Genomic DNA, 23,140 nt, shown 5'->3' with positions numbered 1-23,140 from the left:
TAAAGCCAGCGCAAGGAGCAAATTGCTCTGCTATTTGTACGTTCCATAGCTTAACTATTGCCCAAACTAATGGACTCGAGTATTGCTGCTGACCTTCGACCACAGCCAACGACGCCCCGGCCAAAGTGCAGATTATGAGGCCTCCAGTCAGGACGTTCAAACCGTAGACGTAAATGTTGCTCGACCAGGCCAAGATCTATCTGTGGACGTGCTAACAACCGCTCAAACGAAAGCTGCATGATACAAGGGAGGGGGCTGCAAGGACATTTCATCCAGCTGAGGTTCTCATCAAGACATTTCCTTCCGCACGAGCAACACAACGTCGTTCCATAATTATTGAATAACAGGGGGGGTTCTAGCAGTTCGTTATGGTTATGGACCACAGATTGCACCACGTCGGGATTTTTGGCCTTAACAGTAAACCAAGAACACAACAGTTCCGATCGGTGCAATACTCACTTATAAGTCGCTCCAACATTTATCTGTTCACATGGGTTGAATAAAATTCTAATATTTGCACTAGGGTTTGGGTTAATCGATGATTTGAGTGTGTCCTTTCAAAGATCTTGGATATTTTTGGGTTCTGTCTTCATGGACAATCTTGTAACTCTTCTCGCTGGCCATGAGCGACAACAATACACAGGAGACCGATGCTCTCGTTGACAGCGCCTCATCACCTCACATACCCATTCGTCGACCTCACGTTCTGTGCACTGTCGCGTCGTTTGTGCTGGTGTTGAACTGCGTTGACTACACAACGTATGTTGGTGTGAGCCAAGCCTTCAAAAACTTCTTGGAGGGTCGGTTAGGGTATTCCAAGGTCGCGGCCAGCGCCCTCCGCAGTACCTGGACGAGTTTTTACGACATCGTCCTGCTGTATGAGGCGTACGTTGGGGATGAACGTTGTGGTACGTACAAGACAATCGTCGTCTTTTCCGTCTGGTACGCGTCATGCGCGTTGCTTTCGCTGGCGGCTCACCTGTACCTGCTGGAGCACCACGTGTCTTTGGCGAACATTTGTTTTTTGGTGGCGCTGTTTGGAGGGATTGGGTTGAGCAATCGAGCATATGATCCGAATCCTGTGACCTTTGGCGCCGATCAATTGTCCTCCGACAAACGTACAAACGGCAAACTCAGATATATTACGGCTACTTTTACGTGTCGTTCAATGTGGGCTCGACAACTTTTCGTACGCGTACCTCACGTATTTGAGTGTCAATTATGGCTTCGGCGCCGTCATTTCGGCCACTTTGCAACGTTTTCGCTGTGCACCGTACCTCATCTTGTTGTTGTTCTTATCCGCATCGTCGCGGTAATGTAGTACATCACATACCATTTCCTATGAATTGACCATTTACGTACATACACCAAGTCACCACCACAACAAACGTCGTTCACGCATATTTTTCGACGTTGAGCACCAGCGTATCCCTTTGCCCCGAGCTGGCGTGGATTGTTGGCGGGTTCTACCTGTTCTTGCAGTCATTTTGCCTGAATGTGTTGGCATTGGTGCTGGATCCAAGCTCGGCAGCGCGGACGTCTGCTGCCGCTGCCATTTGTGTTGTGTGTGGAGTTTGCTGTTGGATTGCCATGGCGCGGGATCCATGCTACCTGGACGCCCATCCAGAATTGTCAGTGCCGGTGATTGCCGACTTGAAAGAAGTGCTCAGAGTGCTACCGTTTGCGAGTTCTTTTGTGATTTGGCAGTGGCAGACGCGAACTTCCAATCCTCGTGCAGTAATGCGATTTGCGTTGGGGTCACGGGCGCAATGCAGGCAGCGCAAATTCCCGGGGTGATGCTTGGTGTTCAACACCCTGGGGTGTCTTGCTGCAATACCAGTAGATATTGTCATGCGTCGTCGAATGGATTGCTGACGCGCACATATAGGTGTTTCCAACACTCGCTAAGTGGCGGCGACAGGCAGCGTCGCCATACGAAAAAGTTGTGGCGGGTCTCATCACCGCTGGCTTGGCCATGACGTGGACGGCTGTGGTCGAAGTGTGGCATCGGCAGTCCGATCCCATTGTCTTGAGCGATGGGCTCGGGGCTGTGCTGGACCACCCACAAACCCATGAACAACATGTCGTGGGTGTTGTACATGATTCCCAGCTACTAGTACGTGCTGTTTGCGTTTGCCGAATGCCTCGTCAACATCCCGTCGTACGACATCTTCCACAGCAACATGCCGTCGCACTGAAGTGCACGGGGCAAGCCACGAATTCGTACATGCTGGCGATGGGCGACAACTTGGCGTCGATTTTCTCGCTCAGGTTTGCCGCATTCATCCCAGACGACTTGAACGACAGTCACTTGGAGTACATGTGCACATTGGCATCACTGGCGTCGCGATTGTGAATGCGTTTTCGTTTCAACGCGTGATGACACGTCGATGCAGTTTGCTATGGACCGCGCTTCTACATCCATATCATTGGGTTATACGAGCATCAACCATTGCAACCCGCAGAATTTCAATTCAAGGAGACAAGAAAGCCCAGGGCATTCATGGCGGCGACGGTGCCCATGGCAAATACATGCACTCAAGATGACCTTGGTTGATGTCGTCGGAAACGAACCGGCCAAATGACAGCGTGAAAATGGACGCAACGTTGCCGCCCATGGCAAGCAGGAACGACCGCATCGCCTGCTACGTGTTTTTCCAATGCACGGCCACTTGGGTGCAAAACAGCTCGTACGACGGGATGTTGATGGAGCAATCGTATTGCTCGCAACGCGCCATTGGTCGTCGCATACGGCAGTCCATGGTATCAGTGCTTGCTGCTATGCCACAATGCGACACGGCGATTTCCACGGGCGCATTTACTTGTCAACAGTGCGATACTGTTGTTCTCTGTGCTAGTTAGACTGGGGCGACGAACGCATGGAGGTCATGTGTGTGTGTGGGAGTTCAACCCCTAGATCAACACGCCGTCGCGAGAATTTTTGCCTCAAGCCGATCCACTCGACGTGGACATTGCGGTAAACATGCGATTTCGAACGGTGGTTTCTTTGCTAAGTTGTGGCCATGGGGTCGAATGTAGCCCCATGGCCCAAGACATTAGAGCCAATGATCCGGATAGGCGGGTTTACAGTTAACTACACGTACATATATGCCGTGCGCCACCATATGCCAGTACATTGCGCATTTCCAGGGGTTCTACGTCAACAGCTTTGACGCGGAGCGGACAATGCAGTCGTTTGCTGCCAACGGCTACAAGCTCCCACACCTCAACTAGTTGCTGGGGCTGTCGACGCGCCTCCAGAACCACAGCTCGTTCGATAGGCCTTTCTTTTCCGCATGCCCGGTGGTGGCGCCCGTGGAATTCCACCCCCATGCACATCATCACCCGTAGTTGAGGACGACGAAGATCATTCGATCAAGGAAAGCATCCTTTTAGATGGCCTTTATAAGCTGAAAGTCGAACGAATCCAAATGACTGCGCATATAATATTACGGTTGTACAACTGGCGAAGGACTACAAGTAGTGGGTTTGGGCAAGTGGGGCGAGATTTTCAACGAGGCAAAAGATGTGGACGACGCGGCGTCGTAGTCCTTGAGCGGGACGGCGGCGCGGTGCGAGTCGGCACCGGGTGACGTATGCAGGACCTCCTTCTTGACTGCAGAATTCATGGGCTACATGCAACCAACGACCTCACAATCAACATCAACGCACAACATCATGATGAGGGTGTACTATACCAACGTCATGGCCCAATCAGCCGAATCAAACCGCTGACGTTCGGTTCGACGAGAGAGGAGATTCTTGGCGAGGTTGTCGGTCTATAGAGCGTAGACAGGCAGCGTCAACATCGTGCGTCAATATCGCGCTTCGAGCGCCGAATTGGACGGACTGCTTACCTTTGGTGGGCCCATCGTGGGAGTGGATGTGATGGCGGCCGTGAGTTTTCAAATGAACCTACTTTTTGATGGTCATGGTTCCGTCGAGGACGAAGTGCATGTTCATACGTACCTAGGACCAAAGGTGGCAATGGTGTCGAGTGGGTGCATGTGGCGGCATAGGGAGGGTTGGAAGCTACTTTTTCCGGATAACTAGTCAGCATCACTGAAAAAACAACAACAATACAGCGATTTGATTGGGTGTTTGGCGTCATTGCGATTGCGATTTGCTTTATCGAGTCACGTCGGCAAATGTGCCTGGTACAAATCCGGATAAAAAACCGAGTATGCTGGCACTTCATGGCTCTTCCCAAGTGGCCAGATGGCTGTTGCATGGTGGAGCTACCATTCCTAGATTCACTTGGCCGAGATGCTGCAATGGGAAGAGCGCAGTCTCTTGTACAGTAGTAATGGTGTAGAAGTCGTGCGATCTGCCTCCGTGGAGCGGCGGCAATCCACGAACTGGTGGTGGGTGATGCCAAAGTATGGGTTCCCAGTCTTGGTGCTGTTGAACATGGTGATGCTGGCAGTGTTGGGAGTCCAGCTGCATCGCTCGAACTCAATTCAAGCCCGCTTCGCCGACAGCATGGACACGCCTGCCGCGACTGTCATGTAGGTCGTGCAGTCCTGAATGATCGGTGACTTTTCTGTGCTAGGTACCACACCCGTGGCGGCGGTGTCGTCGCTGCTTTGTTGCCAATCAAGTTCGCCGTGGACCATGTCACCCCGTACAAGAATCAGGCTGGTCGAGGGACCTGCTGGGACTTTGGCACGATCGGAGCATTGGAGCAGTCGTACCGCAAGCACGGTGTCGCAGAGGGCTGGCTAGACTCGAACGAGTATGTGTCCTTCTCGGAGCAGGCTTACGGCATTGAAGTGATGGAGATGTGCACGGGGCCCATCGACTCGCCGCAGCAGCATGCATGCCGCATCGCCGACGACAACGTACTCGACATGCAATACTGCACCACCATCCTCATCCTTTGTAGGTTTGGCGCAACTCAACCGAGGGTGGGGAGGTGCCGCTGTTATACTACCTTCACAAGGGTCTCAAGGATTCAGTATTTCCGGTCCACGTCTGTCCGTACACGTCCTCGCAGGGCCACGATTGGGACTGCCCCGAGCTCGCCATCGCATCCGTCCGGAAGTCTAACCCGCTGTCGTTCACAGTAAACGACATGGGCACGTTCTACGACCAAGCCAGCATCAAGCGCAAGTTGGTGCAAAGTGGGCTGGCCATGCCGATATCGACCACGCTTGTGTCCATCCAGCACATGTATCCGTGTGTGGGCAAGTTGCTCGCGAACGACCCTCGCTGCGACGCCGCGACGTGTCAACTCTGTCCGCCTGAACTGCCCATGGCTACGTGCTGCGTCCCCGCAGACAGCACGGACGGCCAGAACATGGACGGGGAGTTCCTCGCGCATTCTGGCATGCAAGTCGACGGCGGGCACGTTATGGTACATGCATTCCTGTAACGAACGCACGAGGAAGTACTTGGAAACTGTACGATGGCATGGGAATGTAGCTCGTGGTGGCGTACAACGACCTGTTTCGCACGCGCGAAGGCGCGACGGGGGGGTTTGTGGTCAAGAATTCGTGGCAAGACGGGTGGCAAGGCAGCCACTCGATGGCGTATTGGATGCAAGACATTTCTGAATGGGACGATCGCGTCGTGTGCCCCAACAGTTTCAAGTACAAGCCAGTCCATTTGTTATAGTCATCCTACTGTTCTTCTAGTCCCTTCAACTGGTACGTCCCCACGCAAGACGATGGTGTCGTGGACATCGCCGCGTGCTTGTCGGACGACTCGGTACAGTATGCCGCCCTCAACCGCCAGCCGTTGCACTTGACCTGCGTCGACGACGCGTACTGCGTGCCTGGACGCGTCTACTTTGCAAAGAACCGGACCTCATATGGCGATCGCATGCATGTCATGTGCTTTTGGGAGTACGACCCGACAGACAAATCCTCGAAGCATGTGTGTTTGCCGCCCATGCTTCAGGAAACCATCGCCCGCACGTTCGAGTATGTCCTAACTGGACATGGGATTGGACTCCTCGATACTACTAGCTAATACACACACTACTACTCCTAGGCCGGACGAGGTTTACGAGAATGACTCGGACCTGTGTGGGTTTTATTTTTTGCCGTACGATACCATCAGTCAAGTGTCGGCGCTGTTTCAAGGGTTCTTCGTCAACAGCTTTGACGTCGAGTGGGCTCCGCAGTCGTACCTCGCAAACCGCGAAAAGTTCCCGCACCTCGACTACTCGCTCGTCCAAGCCTCCACGTTTACACAGCACTCACCCGACCGCTTTGATGGTCCTTTTCCATTTGCGCACAAGTACAAGCCTCTGAACACGCAGCACCGCCGCCGCCATCGTCGACCTTAACATTTACTAATGTACTTCGAAGTAGTACTGTTAGTACTAGTCATAATATGTAGCTAAAATTGATGTACTTTGACATATATTCCAGTCTAGTATTCATGACGGCCAATTCGAGTTGCCAGAAGCAAAACGTCATCATTTTGTCGCCGTAGTCGGACGAGTTTTTTGTCGTGAAATATATGAACGCTGGATCCGTGTTGCATTCGGTAGTGTTCGCGCACTTGAGGTGCAGGGGCTACTTGCTCACGTCGGCATTCCACAACACCCCCTTGGCCTTGGTAGACAGACGGCCCATTCGAAGGGGCATAGACGATCGGGGTATTGCCACACGCATGATAGTTCGTGGGGCTACCGGTGGTAAGGATAGATGGCAATGTAGTTGAGGATAAACCCGCCAGTGTGCACGTCTTAACTTCAGAGCGCATCGTTGTAGCCAACCATCAGCTACACATTGAATCGAGTTTGAACCGCAGCAGTCGAACACATTCGCAAGGTCAAGGATACCATGCCGTGACCGCTGAGATACGTTGTGATCTGGAGGTATTGGACTTGGATGTTGATGGCCTTGATGCTAAACTGACGAATGCAGCATGTGGTGTGCGGAAGCGACGGCGGACACACGCGGAAAGTGACAGACACAATGCATGTGCTCAAAGTGTTTGCTTGATACTCGCTTGGCCGTCAAGTGGTCGTAGATCGTGCCCAAGTTCTAGTCGAATGAGATGTCCAACGTGACAAATCAGGATGGCTGCATGTATGTAGTGTAGGATGCATATGCATGGGAACGTGCCTTCACGTTGAAACCGAACGCACGCCCGTCTCAACGCATTTTTTCCGCTAGAGTGTGCGCGCCAACGTAGGGATACATGGCTACTGGCAGAAGTGGCAAGTTGCGACACGACGCACTACTTGTTGCGGCGACGTCCTGGGTCCTGCGCAGAGATTCACGATGCGGGTCCCACACGCCTTCTCTGAAATGCCGCATACTCGCGCTCGTCAAGAAGCACCTTGACGACTTTGTTGGCTCGATACAGCCACTCCAAGACGCTGATCGTGACAAAGTATCAGACACGTGCGTGCTGGATGTGTGCATGTTGGGAGAACTACTCGAACGAGATGGCGACTGCGATCGTGTGGTGGAATGTGTTCCGTGTGTTGGCGACGGGCTTGGCCCAATCTTCGGTCTTGATGTTCCTGGTTACACGTTAGTGCAAGATGCACACAACCACACCATGTCCTTACTGTTAAATATCGGCCAGTTGCTGGCTATAGACCTACGCGTGGGCTGCCCTGCCTTGCAAGCACGACTTCTCATTTGCTGCACACAGTGTTGAACGCACCGAACAAGTGGAATTGGTAGGACACACGAAGAACGAACCCAAGAACGCACTAAGTCAGCCCTCAATCTTTTGGATACACCTACATTGACATGTTCTGTACGGTTGCGATGACGCCATATCGAGTTCGTACAATGTTGGTCAAAGTGGGGGCGATGACAAGCAAGGACCCCAAGGATGTCGAAGATGCCGAGCATAGCCCCGGGTACTTGTGTCGCATCCCTCGACGATCCCAATCGCCAGTCGCATCCCTCGAAGATCCCTATTGCCCGTCGCATTGCTGGGCGATGGATTGGAGGTTGGCACCATTTGGTCCAATACGCATTGTCACAGGACAAGGCAGCACGCCACTAGAAGCATGCGAAGAACTTGCTTGAAATCGTTCCGATGGGACGACGACAAGTCCTCGACGTGCTTGTCAACATACCCGAAGTCCCACTTGTGACCGACCCAACTGGCCATGTCAGCAGCACACAAATCCCACTCAACCACGTCGACGCTGCGCCAGCCACGACATTCGGAGGCCGAACGTGACGATGTTCGGGTGAAAGCCACCAATGCCCACCCCAACGTCCCAAAGATCGTCACGATGAAGACCACGTTGGCCACGATTGTGTGATTGGCAAGGACATACGCATGTGCCGTGAACGCCAGCACGACGGAGGCGCCGACAATCACAACACGGAAAAAATGAGCGCGGTGTAGCGACACCATAGTCATCACCAATAAAAGCTCCAAAGAGAGGCTCAACCTCGCCAAACGATGCCCATGTGCTGCGAATGGTGCAGGTCGTGATTTTATAATAACGTTATCCGAGCTTGTCTTCAATGGAGTTTTTCCAACGCTTGGCTGGCTCCGGAGTACCTTAGCTAGCCCACAGTGTTCAACAGCAGGTTCACGCAAATGGTGCTGCGACCGTGTGGCACAGGTTTTCTGTTTCGTCCATCGTAAGCCGTCGAAGCCACCACCGATTCGACAGTGCGCTTGTCAATAATCCATCGCAGCAAGACTGGAAAACAATTTGATTCACATGTCAAGTTACTTCTGTTTTATCCAATCAAAGCACAGGATGATTCATTTGATCATCAGTGTGGCAGTTAAATTAAATTAATGTCAGTACTGCTGCTGAAAGTTGCGGTCACATGCGTACAGTGCTTGGAGTACAAAATGTTGGACTATTCTCCGTTTAACCTCGACATTGCAACGTCACCGTGGCCGAAGAACATCGTGCTGAAGCTCATTCCATTAGCCCGGCTACGCCTCCCCAATGCTACGCCCCGTTGGAAGTTTCCGAGTGCGTTGCAAAGTGCATTCTGGTCATGGACGATCTTGAAGCCAAGGGCATTGAGCGCGGCTACCCCTGCCAAACAATAGTACATGTACTCGAGATGACCCTTGTTCAGATCGTTGGGGATGTACGGAGCGAAGAGAAGCGTAAAGATGGATGCCAAGTTGTCGCCCATGGCCAGCATGAATGCGTTCAACGCTTGGGCTGTGCTTTTCCAATGGGTCGGGACGTTCGAGTAAAAAATGTCATACATCGTGACGTTCACGAGCACTTCGCAGACACTGACGAGAAAGTAATTTGGGACCAGGTACCCCCACGAGAACTTGTTCATGGGCTGATGGCCCCCCGTTTCCAGTACAGGACCGTTCAAGTCCAGTTCGCCCGAGTTCCGACGAAGGGTTTCGACCACTCCCGTCCACAGCATGGTCACACTGGCCAAGGTCAATCCAGCCAACACTTTTTCATACGGGGACGCTGGTCGATGTCGCCAAGCTTTCAATTGCGGCAGCACGACATAATCCAACAGCGGGATCACTAAAGCCACCCCGACCGTGTCAATCAGCCCGAGCATAGCCCCGGGGATGAGGGGGGCATCTCGACCAGACCCAAGTCGCAAATCGCATTGTTGGGCAATGGATTGAAAGTTCGCCTCGATCTGGCCAAACGTGCATTGCCAAAGGACCAAGAAGCAAGAAAACGGCAAGACCCGCAAGATCTGCTGCATGTCTGCCACTGGCATGCGCGTGTATTGGCCGTCCAGGTACGATGGGTCCATGCCTTTGTAGATCCAGCAGCCCACGCCAAGGCATACGCAAATCCCTGCGCTGTACGAGAGCTCTGTCGCCCCACCAACGAACAATGCAATTGCGTTCAAAAGGATGGACAGCACAAAAAATAGAAAGCCCACTGCTATGTACACCAAGGCACGGCACTCGTGCATAGTCGACGCCACGGACGTGAAGAACGTGGCAAACGCGCCCTCTTGGGGGGGAATCTCCACGTATCTATGGTTCAACACTCTTAGACACGACGCACGTTTGTAGTTACAGGGGAGGGGGGTTACCTGGACGAAAACGCAACAAATAGAAGCACCGCCAACAACAGCAGCACCCCACTCAAGGTAAAGGTCGCAAAGTACCCGTACGAGGGCGGAATCAAGTTGCCCATGCCGTTCACACTCAGGTACGTCAAGTACCCAAACGATACGGACGAGCCAACATTGATAGCGAGGTAGAAGTAGCTGAAAAAGTGCTCTTTTTGGTCGGTTTCCGACTCGTCGAATTGATCGGCGCCAAGTGTCACCGCGTTGGGATGGTACACCCCACGGGCAACCCCAACGCCAAGGAAAATTGCAATAAAAAAGGCGGCATTCGCGAACGACAAGTGGTTCTCGAGGATATAGGGGTGGGCAGAGAGGGACACGAGTGCCATCGCAACAACGTACCACACAGAGAAGACAGCGAGGGAAGTGTATCGCCCCCACAATTCATCGCCGAGATAGGCGCCCAAGAGGGGGGTCAGGTCTCCGAACGATCGCCACGTACTGTGAATCGCGTTGGCCGTCGCCTTCGGATAGCCCAGCTTGACTTCGGTTTGACTTCGGTAAAGTTCTTCAAAGCTTGGCTAATGCCAAAGAACACCAGCGAGTCGATGGTCTCCAGCACCAAGATGAAGGAACAAACACACCACAACACGTGTTTCTCGCGGACATCCATTTCGTCCGCCTTTTCGGCTGCATGAGGCGACTTGATGTCGAGAAGCCGGTCTCGTTCGCGGGCTTGTTGGCTTGGCGACGACATTTCACTTGTGAACATCCCGTTACTGGAATAATGGCGATGCGACAGGGATTCATTGTGAAGTTGAAGTTTTTGTCGACTAATTCTCTCATACCAGGGGTGTAACCCCTCAAATTATACCTATTGTGGGGAATTTTGAGACAACCCAAACAGCCAATCAAAATGCATAACCTTTGCACAAATAAGTACTCCTACAGAAAGCACTACACACCCATGTCAGCTAGGGGTTAAGGCATCTCCAGTGGTTAGCGATAGCTAACCGCTGGTAATGCACTTAACCCCAGGGAATAACATCGTGCCTCGAAGAATTTGCCCACTGAGGTTACAATGACTTGTTTATATATATTTGTGGATGGATTCATGCGCCGTCGTCTTATCTAAGGAATTCCCGCACAGTGTGGGATATTTTGGATTTCAAGCAGGCGACTTTGGGGAATTAGTCGTTTTGGACTCGAACGTGCACTTTATCGAATATGTCGCGTTTCAAACCTACGTAACACACAAACGTGTCACGTTTGTTTTCCGGATGTCAGTCCTCATTACATGATATTTGTATACTATACGAAATCATAGATATTGAATTGGCTGGATTTCAGTATGATCTTTCAGTGAGGGCTTCCAATCCGGATAATTCGACATGTTTGCTGGGTGTGTAGAGGGCAGTAGCATATTGCCACCACAACCCAATCCCGACGCCGCTGCCACCATGTCTGAAGATATGAACCAACGCATGGAGCAAGTGAAGCAGCGTCTTCAAAGGATGACTTCAGGAAATGAAAACCAGAACATGAGCAATGTGCACAGGTCGCAGGCAGTCTCATCCCATACCTCACCGATGCGACGAACTTCTCCATCTACTCACAACCGGCAACCTCCACAACATCAGTACATGCAGCCAGCAATCCCTCCACAACCTCAGCAGTCATCAATGACAAAGCCGCGCTCGTCTAGGTTGCCGCAACATCCTACGATGCAGGACCAAGGTCGCTTGAATTCGCAGCAACCAGGGCCGTACGGCCAACCTCCAACCCGAATTCCCACACAGCGCCAGCAGCACACTTCTCAACATCCCCCCATGACGCGGCAACCGCAACCCAACGATGTGCCCTCGACACAGGAACTTCACATGCGACTGCAGCAGCAGCGCGCCCAATTCGAGTCGTTGGGAGCAACCGCTCCCCGTCGAGACGCTCTGCCTGTTCAGTCCCCTTCTCCTAGCATTCCACGACAACACGAGCGATCTGGAGACCCCCCCTCGCATCATCGACGAGATCAACTGCAGCCACCGCCTCCTCGTCCCCGTGACGGGGCCCGTGGAACTGTTCCACAGTCGCACACGTCGTCGTCGACCTCGTCTGCCTTTAGCGAGTACAGCGAGCCCTTTCCATTGAGAACTTCGCACCACCACCCACAGCCGCCGCAGCAGCTTCCCATGCCCTCTGACGACGACCGGCAAAGCGCGCCGTCCGTGATCTCCGACTTGTCGCAAAACATCGACGACGAGTTCAATCACAAGTTGATGCCACCAATTCGCCAGAACGAGTACGACTTTTTGTGGGAAGGCGGCGCACTGGGGCTAGTCCTGGTCGAAGATGCCAGCGTCCACATGCCAGTGGTCAAGCGCGTGTCCACACACGTGTCGACCGCCGCCAAGTACGTGGCAGAAGGAGACATCCTTGTGTACATCAACGCCAACCGGACGCGGGATTTCAACATGCCGGCGCTCATGGGGATGCTCAAGGACCTGAAGAAACCCATTTGCATGCGCTTCCGCCGCGCCCGCGACCTTCCGGAAGGCAACACACCGACGCTGCCTCCGCTCGAACGGAACGAGTACGAATTCTTGTGGGAGCAAGGCAGCCTCGGCATGACGCTCGGCGTCACGGCCCACAAGGCCACGCCGTACGTGAAGCGGCTTACGGGCAAGGGTATCTCCCCGCACTTGGCGCTAGTCGTGCCAGGGGACGAGCTCGTCATGATCAACGAAAACGTGTGCGGCGACTTGGGCTTTGAAGCCGCCATGGACTTTATCAAGGCCGTGCCCAAGCCGGCGGTGCTCCGGTTTCGCCATGCGGTTTCCCCGACCGGTGCCGCTACACCACCGGAGGCCGCGGCGAGCCATTTTGAGACAAAGCTCATGGCGCTGGACGAGGCCAACATGTACTGCGTGCAGTGGAGTGACGGGCCGTTCGGGCTCACCGTAAAGGAGCTCGCGACCGAATCCGGACCGGTGCCCGTGGTGACAAGGAAGACTGGACGCAACACGTGCGCGGGGCTGCGACGGGTGGCGGTGGGCGATGTGTTGGTGGAGATTGGATCCATGAAAGTTACGGACCTCGGGTTTGAAAATGCCACCAAAGTGCTGCGCAACATCGCCAAGCCCGTGGCTTTGAAATTCCAAGCCGTCGGCGACTAACCCTAGCAATTTATATAGCCCCGTCAACCCTATATTAGACCTACTAGGAAATAATAATACCTCATCATCGAATAATGCTATGATGATTTAACCAACGCCCATTGTGGAACGTTAGTACGACACGACTCTTGGAAATGATGATCGCAGGGTGGTGCACGAGGGACTGTCTATTGACTGGTCTATATAGCACAGTTGGCGCAAATGAACAGTAGAATCCGATAAGACCACTCCGTACAGTCGCATCCACTTGGGCGGATATGGAGGAGGATTAAATGGAGCTCAAAATCGGCAAATCACAGATCCGTCACGTTACCAAAATTATGTAAGCTACTTAAAAATCGATCGATGGGTTTGGTGAATCAGCCCATAAACCGTACATTTTGGCTGACAGCACAATGTACAACGTGTATAAAACTGACGTAACCAGTACCGTAGTAACGTTAGTATTTTTTGCAAAATCACTCTGTACTTGTTTCAATATTTATAAAGGGTGTTTGTACACTCTATTCCACGCGAGTCATTATTCTCCTACGTCGGCACTACTACTACTCTGTTGCCACCGATTCGGCAATGGCGTTGCCTTCATGCCCATCTTCTTTCTCACCTTCTTCGCCTTCCCCGTCGTCCTCAGCAGGGGGGTTGAGACCCAGGATCGTGTGCTGAATCGTGTGGTCTCCATATGGAACGCGCATCTGGTCGGCTTTGTTGGTCACGACGAGGCCGTGCTCGGTCAAACATGCGATGGCGTTCCGCATGGCTTGCACGGAACTCACGAGCATGGCTTTGCGACACTGGTCAACGAACGGTTTGTATTCGACCATGCTGCCGCCGTCCTTGAGCTGCTGAGTGCCAAGGGCCCGTAGAACCGCCAAGTCGGTGGGCGTGAGACTCTCGAGGATGTACTTGATACCGCTGACGGCGGTGGGAGCCGCCCCTGTCTTTCCCCTGCTGCCCCACGTCGTCGACACGAGCGTTTCATTCGTATAAGGCGCGTACATGTGCACGATGTGCTCGAGCCATCCAAACCGCTTCGTGTCAGACTCTTCCCACAACGACGCAGCGTTCAAGTGATCGATGCTGCCGACGACGTGAATGAAGCGGCAGGCCGCGAGGATGCTGAGTGCGCGCTGGGTGCCGGCGCCGCGGAGGGAGATGCCATCGATGGAGTGAATGACAAGGCAAACCGACACGGACGGGGGGGACGTGTGCAGCAAATGAGCACATTCCATACACTAAATCAACAACATGTCAATGATAGATGACCAAAGTGTCACAAACTTGTTCTTCAACGGATCGGTTTGCGGGAGGTTTTTGGTTGAACAGCTACAAAAGATGCATCAGACCAATGTCGATACAAGTTGAGAGAAGGATCCGTACATTGGCAAACAAAGTCGTGACCACGTATCGAATGGACACGGACGGAAGGTACCCGTGGATTTGAAGCACGTGCATGTGGTTCAAATGACATGCAAACGACTACGACGTAAACTTTCATGGTTAGGCGTAAAAGACGATGGATATAAGACCCCTACATACCTGGAGCAGCTGCAGTTTAGACCCAAGACCAGTGAACAAAAGGTTGAAGCCTGCGATGAGTTGGTGCTCCCATTGAGCAAAGCGACCGGAATACATGGCCAGCTGGTCGGGGATGACAGTGTCGATGCAGCTAGCGTCCCAGTCTTGCAGTGCCAGGCGGATGTCGTCGGCGTCCAATTGCGCCAGCGTCGCGGCCTTCTTGTCGTCTTTCGACTTTTTCCCTAACATGATGCATGATATGATTGCATCTAGGACGAGCCAGTACGGATCTTGCGTGACGAAAAGTAGTCTGTGGCGTGGCGATTTCCCATGGCAAACGTGGGGTCGGGGGCGATAGACGCGACTGCTGAAGTCGATTGCTCAAGTACGTCTATTGAAGCTGGCGCATCCTCAAACTCATCATCAGACTCGTCGTCAGATGGCGGGATCTTGGATCGTTGGCTACCGCTTGGCCTTGCTGATGGCTTTGTTTTGACGAGTTCCGGAGTGGATTCCACGGCCTTTGTCGGTCTCCTTGGCCGTTTCACCTTCTTTGGGATAGGGGTATCATCGCGAGCATTGTAATGGTAGACTTGCTTGCGTTGCCGCGCCGAACGTCTCGTGCTATCGTCCATCTTGTGTCCAAATGGAGTATGTACCCTGTAGCAGGAATCTGATTGGGTGCTTTGTGATTGGATACAGCTGTGGATAAAGGACCAATGGCATGTTCGTAAATCAAATACTTCGTACTATGCTCCAAACTCGATCAAAAGTCATGGTTCGTCCGGTTGGAAAGGCAGCTCGACGAGCAAAACCTCCCAACAGCCACCCGCGCAACCTGCCGCCGCCATTGATCCAGCTCATTGCAACGTTTCTTCCTGGGGACTCGTTCTTTAACTACCTGCGTGCATTTCAATGGACCCATTCACTCGGAGACCTACGACACTTCTTGACCCTTGTGAACGAGGGCATTGTCGACGCCAGCGATGTGTGGCCAGAACTGCATTTGCGTTGGGTGGACGCAGCGAATGTAAATAAGTTCCATCGAATGGCCAAGTTTGTGTCGGTGGTGCATGCCCACGACGGCGTCTTCGACTTGGAGTGGCTGGAGCGAATACTGACTCCAGCCATTTCGTTGGCGCTGCAAGCATGGCCTAGCGACGTCGACCTGTCCATTCCAATCCAAGATTGGGGCCCTCAGTTGGCAAGACGAATGCGAGTGTCCCATCTGTCGTTTGCCGATTTTGGTCAATCCGGCGGTAGCGGTGGTGGCCACATGGTAACGCTGCTGCCTCAGCTGCCGCACCTGCGCTCGTTGAACGTGGAAGAGCTCGATGCAGAGTTCGTGGACGACGTATTCGACTTCGTGTGCTGCTCCAAATTGACTCGTTTGACCTTGGGGTCATATTCCGTACGTCATTTCACTTTGAAGTAGCACAAAATAACAACGATGGCGGCGGCCGTAGGTTCCAGTGGTCATCACGACCGAGCGAGCGTTGGCGCTGACAATGTGGCTCAAGCGAGAGCCCGTGCAATTGCTCGAGTTAAACCATTGCTCGTTTGAAGAGGGCGCGCATCTCCGTACGATCCATCGACTTCTCGACGCCGTGTTTCGATCACCCATGGAATCCCTTGTGCTGACGAACATGACATTTGACTCCGAGTTGAGCACATGGCAGCCAATTCCGATTGCTTCTCGTCGTGTGACCTTCGAGAGTACACCTCTGTCCGACACGCAAGCAGCGTTGCTCTTCCGAGGGCTTTGCAAAGGCGCCACCACTCATCTCCACGTGAACGACATGAAACTGACCTTGCCAGGCATGGCCTCGTTATCGTCCGCCATCGCTGACTCCCCATTGCAAGTGGTCACTGTCGAACATACGACCATGGACGGAGAAGGGTGGGGATGTGTGGCGAAGGCGATCGCACGCTCCAAGCACCTCCGAGAACTGTACCTCCTCCGAACAGGCCTCCTAGACTGCGACGTTGCTGACATCGCCAACGCGCTCGTGAACGCTTCGTTGGTTCGAGTTGTGCATGTCGTGGGGAACGCCATCCGCTTTGCAGGGGCCGTGGCCCTTGTGCAATGCCTCGGTCGTCGCCGGCATGCGTTGAATGAACTCAAGATGGAAGGGCTGGCCGTGTCGGAGGACGAAGCCGCGGTGCTGCAATCGATGGCGGACGGATTTCCCATGTTGAAGCGATGTGTGGTCACGACCAACGTGGCCATGCACGTCGCCATGCAGAGCTTTTAGTTGGGAATACAGTATATGTGCTTCGCAAACTGAAACTTGCCGAAACTGGCGTTGAACGAAAATGCGACCACAGTAAAACAGACTCTGGAATACTGGGACATCGCCAAATGCCGGTCGAGATCCCGAGGCAGTGCTGGCCGTACTTGTGGCCTGGCTCATCCGCCCATTCGGCATGCATTTGGTGGTTCACGTTAAGGTTAACGTTATACTCGTAGGACATGGTAAATTACTGGTACGACGGCCAAATACTCCGTACATACTTCAATGTAATTGCAAAACCTCTCTATTAATGACTGACCACAGCGACAGGAACAATTATAAGCTCGACCCATGACATCGGAAAGCTAATGGGATGACCTTCTTGCAACGAAGGAACGAGGCGAGGAATGATTTGATCGTCCTGACCACCGTGTAGTCTGAGTTGAGCACGCAGCACCGGTCGTTTCATCCTTGCGAAGCCACCACCACATAATGATCAACCAAGGCAAGTCCAGTCATGTGCCGCGTGTCAACCACAAACTTTTGTCGGTGTACGGAGAAAAACGCGCCGAAATGTATCAAGTCGAACTAGTAGTCGCCACGTCCATAACATATTGTAGCTAGTTGGAACCAATATACCAGTTAGGACCTAGTTGATAGCGTCGATCATACTCCACCATCGTTTGATCGAAATGCAGGTAAATGTATCGTTCGACCCGCTTGAGACGGCCCGCAAGTGCAGTTTCGTTCATGGCATGAGGCAATTACAGCACTACTAGCGCCCACATAAACACGCACGTTAAAGTGCACTAAAAACGAGCGTTTTATGAGCTCAAGCAACCAATTGTGCATTTTTGAAATCAAAGGCACGATACCTATGAGCGACAGCCACGGCATGGCTCACGGCGGGTCTTGGGACGACTTGGGCTGGAATTGCGTGTGGTATTTGTACACTGGCATTGTATTTGCCATGCTGTATTACGCGTACCCGACCCTGGTACGTCCCAATAGCATTGCCGACGCCATGTGACGCATCTGTGGCAGGCCAAGATCCCGCTCTTCTTCACCAAGGAATACAAATTGGTGGACGCGGCCAGCAATGGCCAAGTGGAAACCGTGCGCTCGCTCTTGGCGCAAGGCGCCAACGTCAACTGGACCATGGGAGAAATCATGGGCGATGTACGAACCAAGTTAATGTCACCATTCCATGGAATAATACTTGAGCAACCTTGTTATGCAGCCGCTCACGGCCGTGTATTGGGCCTCCATCAATGGTGACGTCAAAGTCGTCGAGCTGTTGCTGGAGAAACACGCGGACCCCAACATTGCGACCAAGGTTTGTCGCACAACAAACTTATAGCATTGGCCTTGAGTGGGCATAATAACCTGCAGTGTTGTGGGCTGACGATACGTAAATGCCTGCTAGAGCGGATACACTGCCTTGACTGCAGCGGCGGAGCTTGGGGACGCAAAGATCGTCAGGCTGCTTCTCGAAAACAACGCTGAAGTGGACCATGCGGACAAGGTACTCTGACTAGCTACGGTGTCATTGAAACAGTACTTTGACAGGCTGGCGAGACGCCATTGATGCGAGCAACGAGTGGTGGCCACGTGGCAGTGGTCAAGTCGTTGCTGGCGAACGAAGCTCAAGTAGACGTCAGAGATACAGTGGTGGGTGCATTGGCCTTATTTAAGGTTGCTCACAAGTCATGCTGTAGAATGGCAACACGGCGCTTATGATTGCAGCATGGCATGGTCATTTGGAAATTGTGAAATTATTGTGCCACAAGGCCGATGTGACACTGGTCAACAACGTAAGACCACCAACAAATATGATGTTTATAAGCCATTCAAAACTCGTGATAGGACGGCAAGACGGCGCGAGACTTGGCGCTGGAAAACGGACAAACCGAGTGCGCCCACTATTTGCTGACACAAGCACGATCCCACGATCATCTCGTACATAGGAACCATGTCGTCGCATGATTGAGTACTACAGTAGTACTCGATACTTAGTTTCCCATCGAGTACGTAGTACTCAATACTTAATTCTGTCGCATGATTGAGTACTAGTACTCAAAACTTCACTGTCAATACTTAATACTGTAGTAGTACTTCTAACGTTACTGTCAATACTATCACATTCAGTATTAATAGTACTTAGTACTGAAATCTTCTCTCGTGGCATCAGCAGTGGCTCAGAACAACGCTGTTGGGTCATATTAGGAGGACGGGTCGTCCATGTCCAGCAGCTTCTTGGTGATGCGCTTCTTTCGTCCGTTTGGGTGGTACAATTGTTCGGTGGATGACGATGGGATGACAGTGTTGTCCGCGCTTATCTCTACTTTGACAGGTGTGGGCGATTTACGTTTCGACTTCTTTGCTGGACTTGGGCTTAGCAAAGTTTTGACCTTGTTTAAATCTGCCGCAAACAGGATGCTACATTGTATGTCGAAACGAAGGGTGCATTCTCAGCCCGACATTTCACTGTATCGTTGAGTAGAACATAGCTAGTACCTATGGGCCCAGCCTGCAAAAGGACTAAACCGATCCTGGTACAGTTTGCCCACTTCTGCATATATGGTCGGGGTTAGGCTCTTGGTGGCAGCCTACCAGTGATCACTGCATCCACATCTACCTGTCCAGAATATACATCCGTAGGACTCACCTTTTTGAAATGAAAGTCACGACAGGCGATTTGCCATACGTGGGTGTCCACAGGAATGGCTTCGAGTTTGTCCAGTGAAAACAAAGCCACACAATCGGCGACTTTGCGCCCCACGCCACTGAATTGCGTCAATGCCGTTTGGACGTCGGCAGCATTGGCATTCAACCGCAGCGACTGCAAGTACGTAGCCCCCCCCAAGGCCTACAAATATACCAATAGTCATGCCTACAGAATCCATGTACCAGTCTAATTATTTCATGCGGCGGCTAGGATCTCGTACAGAAAGAATGGCTGCCGACTTGACGATGAACGGCGCACGATATCCAAAGCCCAAGTCCCGCAACTGCGACTCTGGGATCAAAATCAACTGGTCCAAGGTCGGAAATGCAAACCAGTCGACTCCGTCCACCGTGACGAGTTTGTCGCCATAATTCACACGCAACTTGTCGACGAGTTGCTGGATTCGTGCAATGTTGTTGTTGGACGAGCAAATGAACGAAAAAAGGCACTCGATGGGGTCTTGTCTAAGATGGAAGCTCGGCTACGATGAGGATGTAAGAATGTGTACTGACCGCAGTGTGCGCAGGCCAGGAAGGGCTACGAAGGCTGCAGCATGTTTGTCATTTGGAAGTTTCCAAGTGTCTATCAAGAGCTATGCTGATCACAGATTGCAGATCCATCGGCTGGACTAATAATATTGGTTGGCGTCACCGTAGAGCTGAGTGAGGTTGATCTACGTAGTACGCCGCCATCATTTCATGCGCGAAAACGTGGTTCATGGCATGTGTATCTACCTCCATTCGAAAGTAGTTTCTCACTTGAGAATCCACGGAATCAGCGGCCATTCCTTGCGGGTGCAAGCACATGTACTGCACAGAATCTGTCGCGTCGCAATCGCGCAGTGCCACAACATTCCGTCCGATGACACCAATCCATTGCTGGTCTTGCATCTTCTTCCAAGCGAAGCTCTGACCACAGTTCAGCGTCACTTCAAACGCAAGCTCTATGTAGAGTCACCTAGGAGTGAGCACATGCAGTGGGGGTGGTGCCTCGTCCGTCCACCTGCTCGAGGGCAAAGGCGCCGCCACATTGGATTCGCAATGGACTGATCTCGGGATAATTATTTTATGACCAACTATGGTGAGATATTTTATCAACTATGTTTGGTGAGACATTACGTATTGTGAAACCTAGAACGTGAAATGACTCTAACGTTAATGTTAATGATGATGACGCTACTAAAAGTAACCCTTCGGAACAAATCGACGCGCACGAGTCCAGGCAAATGCCATGCTTGCCAACATAGCCTTGTCTTCATCGTCCAGAGAGTTTACTCGGAAAGTTCAGCACGACTCCAGTCGGACTCGACCACATGCCAACCAATTGCACGAGTGCGACTGCCCCCGACATGGTGATGATATTCCGTTGCAATGTCTAGGCGTCGACCGAACCGCGTCCACCACATGCATGATGGCAGTCAAGCTGTTGAAACCAAGGTGCGGACCGTCCAGCTTCGATTGAGGCATCACTTTGGCCAGCTTATTTCGCCGAGTTTGTCGACGTCAAGTTGAGCCCTCTGACTTTGGCCCAAGGCAAACATTTGTCTAGCGCAATGATCGCATTGGATGAAATGTGATTGCATCCAAGGTTCAGGAGCTCGACTTTGGAATGCCGTTCGATAACGTCACGAAGTCGGATGTGCCCAAGGAGCAGTCAAAAAATTCCAGCTCAACAATTTGAATTGGCTTATCCGCCAATCTCTCTGGAATTTGCCATATGTGAATTATTTGTCGTAATTTTTTGGGCAAATGTGAAGTCAAAATTGGATCTGAATATGCTTTGGAGTTGTTGGCGTCGTCATGCACGCCAATGTCGCCCATGCTCAATAATACGGTCAATTTGAATGTGGCTACGAACGCCATCACGTCAGAAATCGGTTCGACGGTGGCGTGGTTGGTCCAAGTTGAGCGAACGAAGGAGGTTCAAACAAAGGCAGCACGTCAAATCAACCAGTGCGGCATTCAGTGTTTCGTTCTTGGGGGTCCACGTCAAATGGGTGACGGAGAGGGAGGGTTGGAAGCTGAGCATACAGTTCCGTACCATTGGCTCGCTAGTGTGGACGGGGAGTCTTGGTCACCCTTCGGACACCCGTGGAATTCGAAGGTGATGCAGATGGAGAGCAGCGAAATACATGGCCACATCCTCAACGACAGGTATAACATGCACGTCCCCGCGGTACACGTGTAGTTTGGGCCACAGGTCCCAAGGAGCAACAGTTGGCAAATGCCAGGAACGCTCCAGGTTGCCAAGGCAAGACGGGCCATGGAAGGTTTCCAGATAGCCAAAAAAGACATCGTTGTCGGAATGTACACGGGAATTCGTTGGATCACGTCTGCTGACAGTCGCGTCGCTCTCGTTCGCCCCTCGCTATCGTGCGTCTTGCAAGGTTGACTGCAGCAAATTAATACACAGCCCCACACATTAACTAGAAGTAGTGTTAAAATCCAAAGTGGATGCCATGTCACTCACACTTAACTTTACCAGAAACGTAATATCAAAGTCGTCTTGAGTATAAGTTCATACGCTCGAGTCCAGGCAACTTCAACGCCATCTTCTCCAACATGGCCATGTCTTCAACTTCGAGGCAGTTTTGTGCACGACACCAGGGGTCGAAATAAAATACTAAGTTAACGCATAAAACATAAATATTTAGGGGTTTTATGCATAGTGTATTTTCGAGAATTGAAAAAAATATGCATTATGTATTTTGACTCGATTTGACATGCATAAAAAATAATTTATCACATAATAACACCAACCACATTGCTTAGCAGCCAGTCATTAGCACACCTTATTAGTTCGTAACGCCCCGTTTGACGTTATTAATCATCGCTACATACAATAGAAAGATTTTGCAACTCATCCCTTCACTGCCACGCCACTAGAATATGCCAAAATCGGCTTTTTTGCTTCAGTGTACTGACCAGTCAAATTTTGGTTTTGCAGACCAGTCACTACACTTATCCGGTTATTGTACGGATTCACACCTGCATCGTCCCGCAGCTCAGTGTTCAAACATGGTACTCGCACAGAAGGACCTCGCCCTCCTGCTTGCCCACGCCAAAACCAAGCGACAACGGCGCTTCGTTTCCGCAGTCATTGCAGCGCAAGTTGTGGAACGACCACTCATCCCGGACGTGCGTTTTGACCTCAACGCCATGTCCGATGCCAATGCCCTCCTCGAGTTTCGCTTTGACGTCGCTGGGGTTCAACAGTTGGGTTTCCTCTTGGGCTTGCCGGCCGTGGTGATCACGACTGCACGGAATCGAGTGCTGCGCGACGAGGCCATCTGCATCCTGCTTTCACGCATGGCGTTCCCGACTCGTCTGTTCGACATGGCCAGGACTTTCGGCCGCTCCCGCCCAGTGCTCTGCGATGTGTTTTTGCATGTGCTAAACGAAATATACGACCGTTGGAACCACCTGTTGTACTTCAACTACAAGCTCCTTCAACGCAACGTCGATCGCTACTGTGCTGCAATCCATCGAAAAGGTTCGCCGTGTGCCAGCGTCTTTGGATTTATCGATGGCACAAAGA

General features: G+C 52.1%; 13 protein-coding genes across 19 annotated transcripts in view; 8 read left to right on the top strand and 5 right to left on the bottom strand.

The window, feature by feature from the left end:
* Positions 1–622: 622 nt before the first annotated feature.
* H257_04153 (hypothetical protein) lies at positions 623–1,797 on the top strand (the record flags this gene model as incomplete). The annotated part of the gene is made up of 2 exons (XM_009828554.1): positions 623–1,118; positions 1,373–1,797. 2 exons carry the CDS (start codon positions 623–625, stop codon positions 1,795–1,797), a joined length of 921 nt encoding a protein of 306 aa, XP_009826856.1.
* Positions 1,798–1,975: 178 nt separating this feature from the next.
* Positions 1,976–2,356, top strand: H257_04152 (hypothetical protein; the record flags this gene model as incomplete). Its single annotated transcript, XM_009828553.1, has 1 exon — positions 1,976–2,356. The coding sequence occupies one exon, from the start codon at positions 1,976–1,978 to the stop codon at positions 2,354–2,356; it is 381 nt and encodes a 126-aa protein (XP_009826855.1).
* Positions 2,357–2,556: 200 nt separating this feature from the next.
* On the top strand, positions 2,557–3,234 carry H257_04151 (hypothetical protein; the record flags this gene model as incomplete). The annotated part of the gene is made up of 3 exons (XM_009828552.1): positions 2,557–2,763; positions 2,918–2,977; positions 3,151–3,234. 3 exons carry the CDS (start codon positions 2,557–2,559, stop codon positions 3,232–3,234), a joined length of 351 nt encoding a protein of 116 aa, XP_009826854.1.
* A 66-nt stretch (positions 3,235–3,300) lies between these two features.
* H257_04150 lies at positions 3,301–4,035 on the bottom strand. 2 transcript variants are annotated; one of them, XM_009828550.1, is made up of 4 exons: positions 3,970–4,035; positions 3,858–3,915; positions 3,699–3,779; positions 3,301–3,632 (listed from the first exon to the last, which is right to left on the bottom strand). In XM_009828550.1, the coding sequence occupies exons 2-4, from the start codon at positions 3,870–3,872 to the stop codon at positions 3,450–3,452; spliced, it is 279 nt and encodes a 92-aa protein (XP_009826852.1). In that variant the 5' UTR covers positions 3,873–3,915; positions 3,970–4,035; the 3' UTR covers positions 3,301–3,449. The 2 variants fall into 2 exon arrangements, with proteins under 2 accessions (XP_009826852.1, XP_009826853.1); XM_009828551.1 differs by having other exon boundaries at positions 3,426–3,632; positions 3,858–3,918; positions 3,970–3,987.
* A 137-nt stretch (positions 4,036–4,172) lies between these two features.
* Positions 4,173–6,369, top strand: H257_04149. Of its 2 annotated transcripts, XM_009828548.1 has the most exons (6): positions 4,173–4,508; positions 4,553–4,841; positions 4,886–5,356; positions 5,425–5,591; positions 5,637–5,924; positions 5,995–6,369. In XM_009828548.1, exons 1-6 carry the CDS (start codon positions 4,267–4,269, stop codon positions 6,290–6,292), a joined length of 1,755 nt encoding a protein of 584 aa, XP_009826850.1. In that variant the 5' UTR covers positions 4,173–4,266; the 3' UTR covers positions 6,293–6,369. The 2 variants fall into 2 exon arrangements, with proteins under 2 accessions (XP_009826850.1, XP_009826851.1); XM_009828549.1 differs by having other exon boundaries at positions 5,637–6,369.
* Positions 6,370–6,703: 334 nt separating this feature from the next.
* H257_04148 (hypothetical protein) lies at positions 6,704–8,340 on the bottom strand (the record flags this gene model as incomplete). The annotated part of the gene is made up of 8 exons (XM_009828547.1): positions 6,704–6,733; positions 6,794–6,865; positions 6,960–6,998; positions 7,164–7,221; positions 7,277–7,336; positions 7,397–7,473; positions 7,760–7,888; positions 7,963–8,340. The coding sequence occupies 8 exons, from the start codon at positions 8,338–8,340 to the stop codon at positions 6,704–6,706; spliced, it is 843 nt and encodes a 280-aa protein (XP_009826849.1).
* Positions 8,341–8,781: 441 nt separating this feature from the next.
* On the bottom strand, positions 8,782–10,713 carry H257_04147 (hypothetical protein; the record flags this gene model as incomplete). The annotated part of the gene is made up of 3 exons (XM_009828546.1): positions 8,782–9,918; positions 9,978–10,480; positions 10,513–10,713. 3 exons carry the CDS (start codon positions 10,711–10,713, stop codon positions 8,802–8,804), a joined length of 1,821 nt encoding a protein of 606 aa, XP_009826848.1. The 3' UTR covers positions 8,782–8,801.
* Positions 10,714–11,369: 656 nt separating this feature from the next.
* On the top strand, positions 11,370–13,221 carry H257_04146 (hypothetical protein). Its single transcript, XM_009828545.1, has one exon. The coding sequence runs from the start codon at positions 11,417–11,419 to the stop codon at positions 13,124–13,126; it is 1,710 nt and encodes a 569-aa protein (XP_009826847.1). The 5' UTR covers positions 11,370–11,416; the 3' UTR covers positions 13,127–13,221.
* A 357-nt stretch (positions 13,222–13,578) lies between these two features.
* Positions 13,579–15,281, bottom strand: H257_04145. 2 transcript variants are annotated; one of them, XM_009828543.1, is made up of 5 exons: positions 14,928–15,281; positions 14,663–14,883; positions 14,504–14,602; positions 14,405–14,449; positions 13,579–14,358 (listed from the first exon to the last, which is right to left on the bottom strand). In XM_009828543.1, the coding sequence occupies exons 1-5, from the start codon at positions 15,274–15,276 to the stop codon at positions 13,672–13,674; spliced, it is 1,401 nt and encodes a 466-aa protein (XP_009826845.1). In that variant the 5' UTR covers positions 15,277–15,281; the 3' UTR covers positions 13,579–13,671. The 2 variants fall into 2 exon arrangements, with proteins under 2 accessions (XP_009826845.1, XP_009826846.1); XM_009828544.1 differs by having other exon boundaries at positions 14,663–15,281.
* A 135-nt stretch (positions 15,282–15,416) lies between these two features.
* Positions 15,417–16,931, top strand: H257_04144 (hypothetical protein; the record flags this gene model as incomplete). The annotated part of the gene is made up of 2 exons (XM_009828542.1): positions 15,417–16,052; positions 16,108–16,931. The coding sequence occupies 2 exons, from the start codon at positions 15,417–15,419 to the stop codon at positions 16,894–16,896; spliced, it is 1,425 nt and encodes a 474-aa protein (XP_009826844.1). The 3' UTR covers positions 16,897–16,931.
* An 800-nt stretch (positions 16,932–17,731) lies between these two features.
* H257_04143 (hypothetical protein) lies at positions 17,732–19,029 on the top strand. Its single transcript, XM_009828541.1, has 7 exons — positions 17,732–17,872; positions 17,920–18,054; positions 18,116–18,211; positions 18,302–18,400; positions 18,445–18,546; positions 18,594–18,689; positions 18,742–19,029. Exons 1-7 carry the CDS (start codon positions 17,753–17,755, stop codon positions 18,859–18,861), a joined length of 768 nt encoding a protein of 255 aa, XP_009826843.1. The 5' UTR covers positions 17,732–17,752; the 3' UTR covers positions 18,862–19,029.
* H257_04142 (hypothetical protein) lies at positions 18,999–20,643 on the bottom strand. 4 transcript variants are annotated; one of them, XM_009828540.1, is made up of 8 exons: positions 20,561–20,643; positions 20,338–20,511; positions 20,255–20,276; positions 20,116–20,185; positions 19,824–20,067; positions 19,544–19,744; positions 19,393–19,484; positions 18,999–19,314 (listed from the first exon to the last, which is right to left on the bottom strand). In XM_009828540.1, exons 2-8 carry the CDS (start codon positions 20,491–20,493, stop codon positions 19,098–19,100), a joined length of 1,002 nt encoding a protein of 333 aa, XP_009826842.1. In that variant the 5' UTR covers positions 20,494–20,511; positions 20,561–20,643; the 3' UTR covers positions 18,999–19,097. The 4 variants fall into 4 exon arrangements, with proteins under 4 accessions (XP_009826842.1, XP_009826839.1, XP_009826841.1 ...); XM_009828537.1 differs by having other exon boundaries at positions 20,338–20,546; positions 20,606–20,643; XM_009828539.1 differs by lacking the exon at positions 18,999–19,314 and having other exon boundaries at positions 19,340–19,484.
* Positions 20,644–22,620: 1,977 nt separating this feature from the next.
* Positions 22,621–23,140, top strand: part of H257_04141 (hypothetical protein) — a gene marked incomplete at both ends in the record, with an annotated part of 3,604 nt that continues 3,084 nt past the window's right edge. Inside the window, one exon of the mRNA XM_009828536.1 lies at positions 22,621–23,061. Within this exon, the coding sequence (XP_009826838.1) occupies positions 22,621–23,061 (441 nt within the window). The remainder of the gene's footprint in view (positions 23,062–23,140) is intronic.

The sequence above is a fragment of the Aphanomyces astaci genome (assembly GCF_000520075.1).
Source record: "Aphanomyces astaci strain APO3 unplaced genomic scaffold supercont1.7, whole genome shotgun sequence".
Lineage (NCBI taxonomy): Eukaryota > Oomycota > Saprolegniomycetes > Saprolegniales > Verrucalvaceae > Aphanomyces > Aphanomyces astaci.
This window is presented reverse-complemented; position numbering and strand designations above follow the sequence as displayed.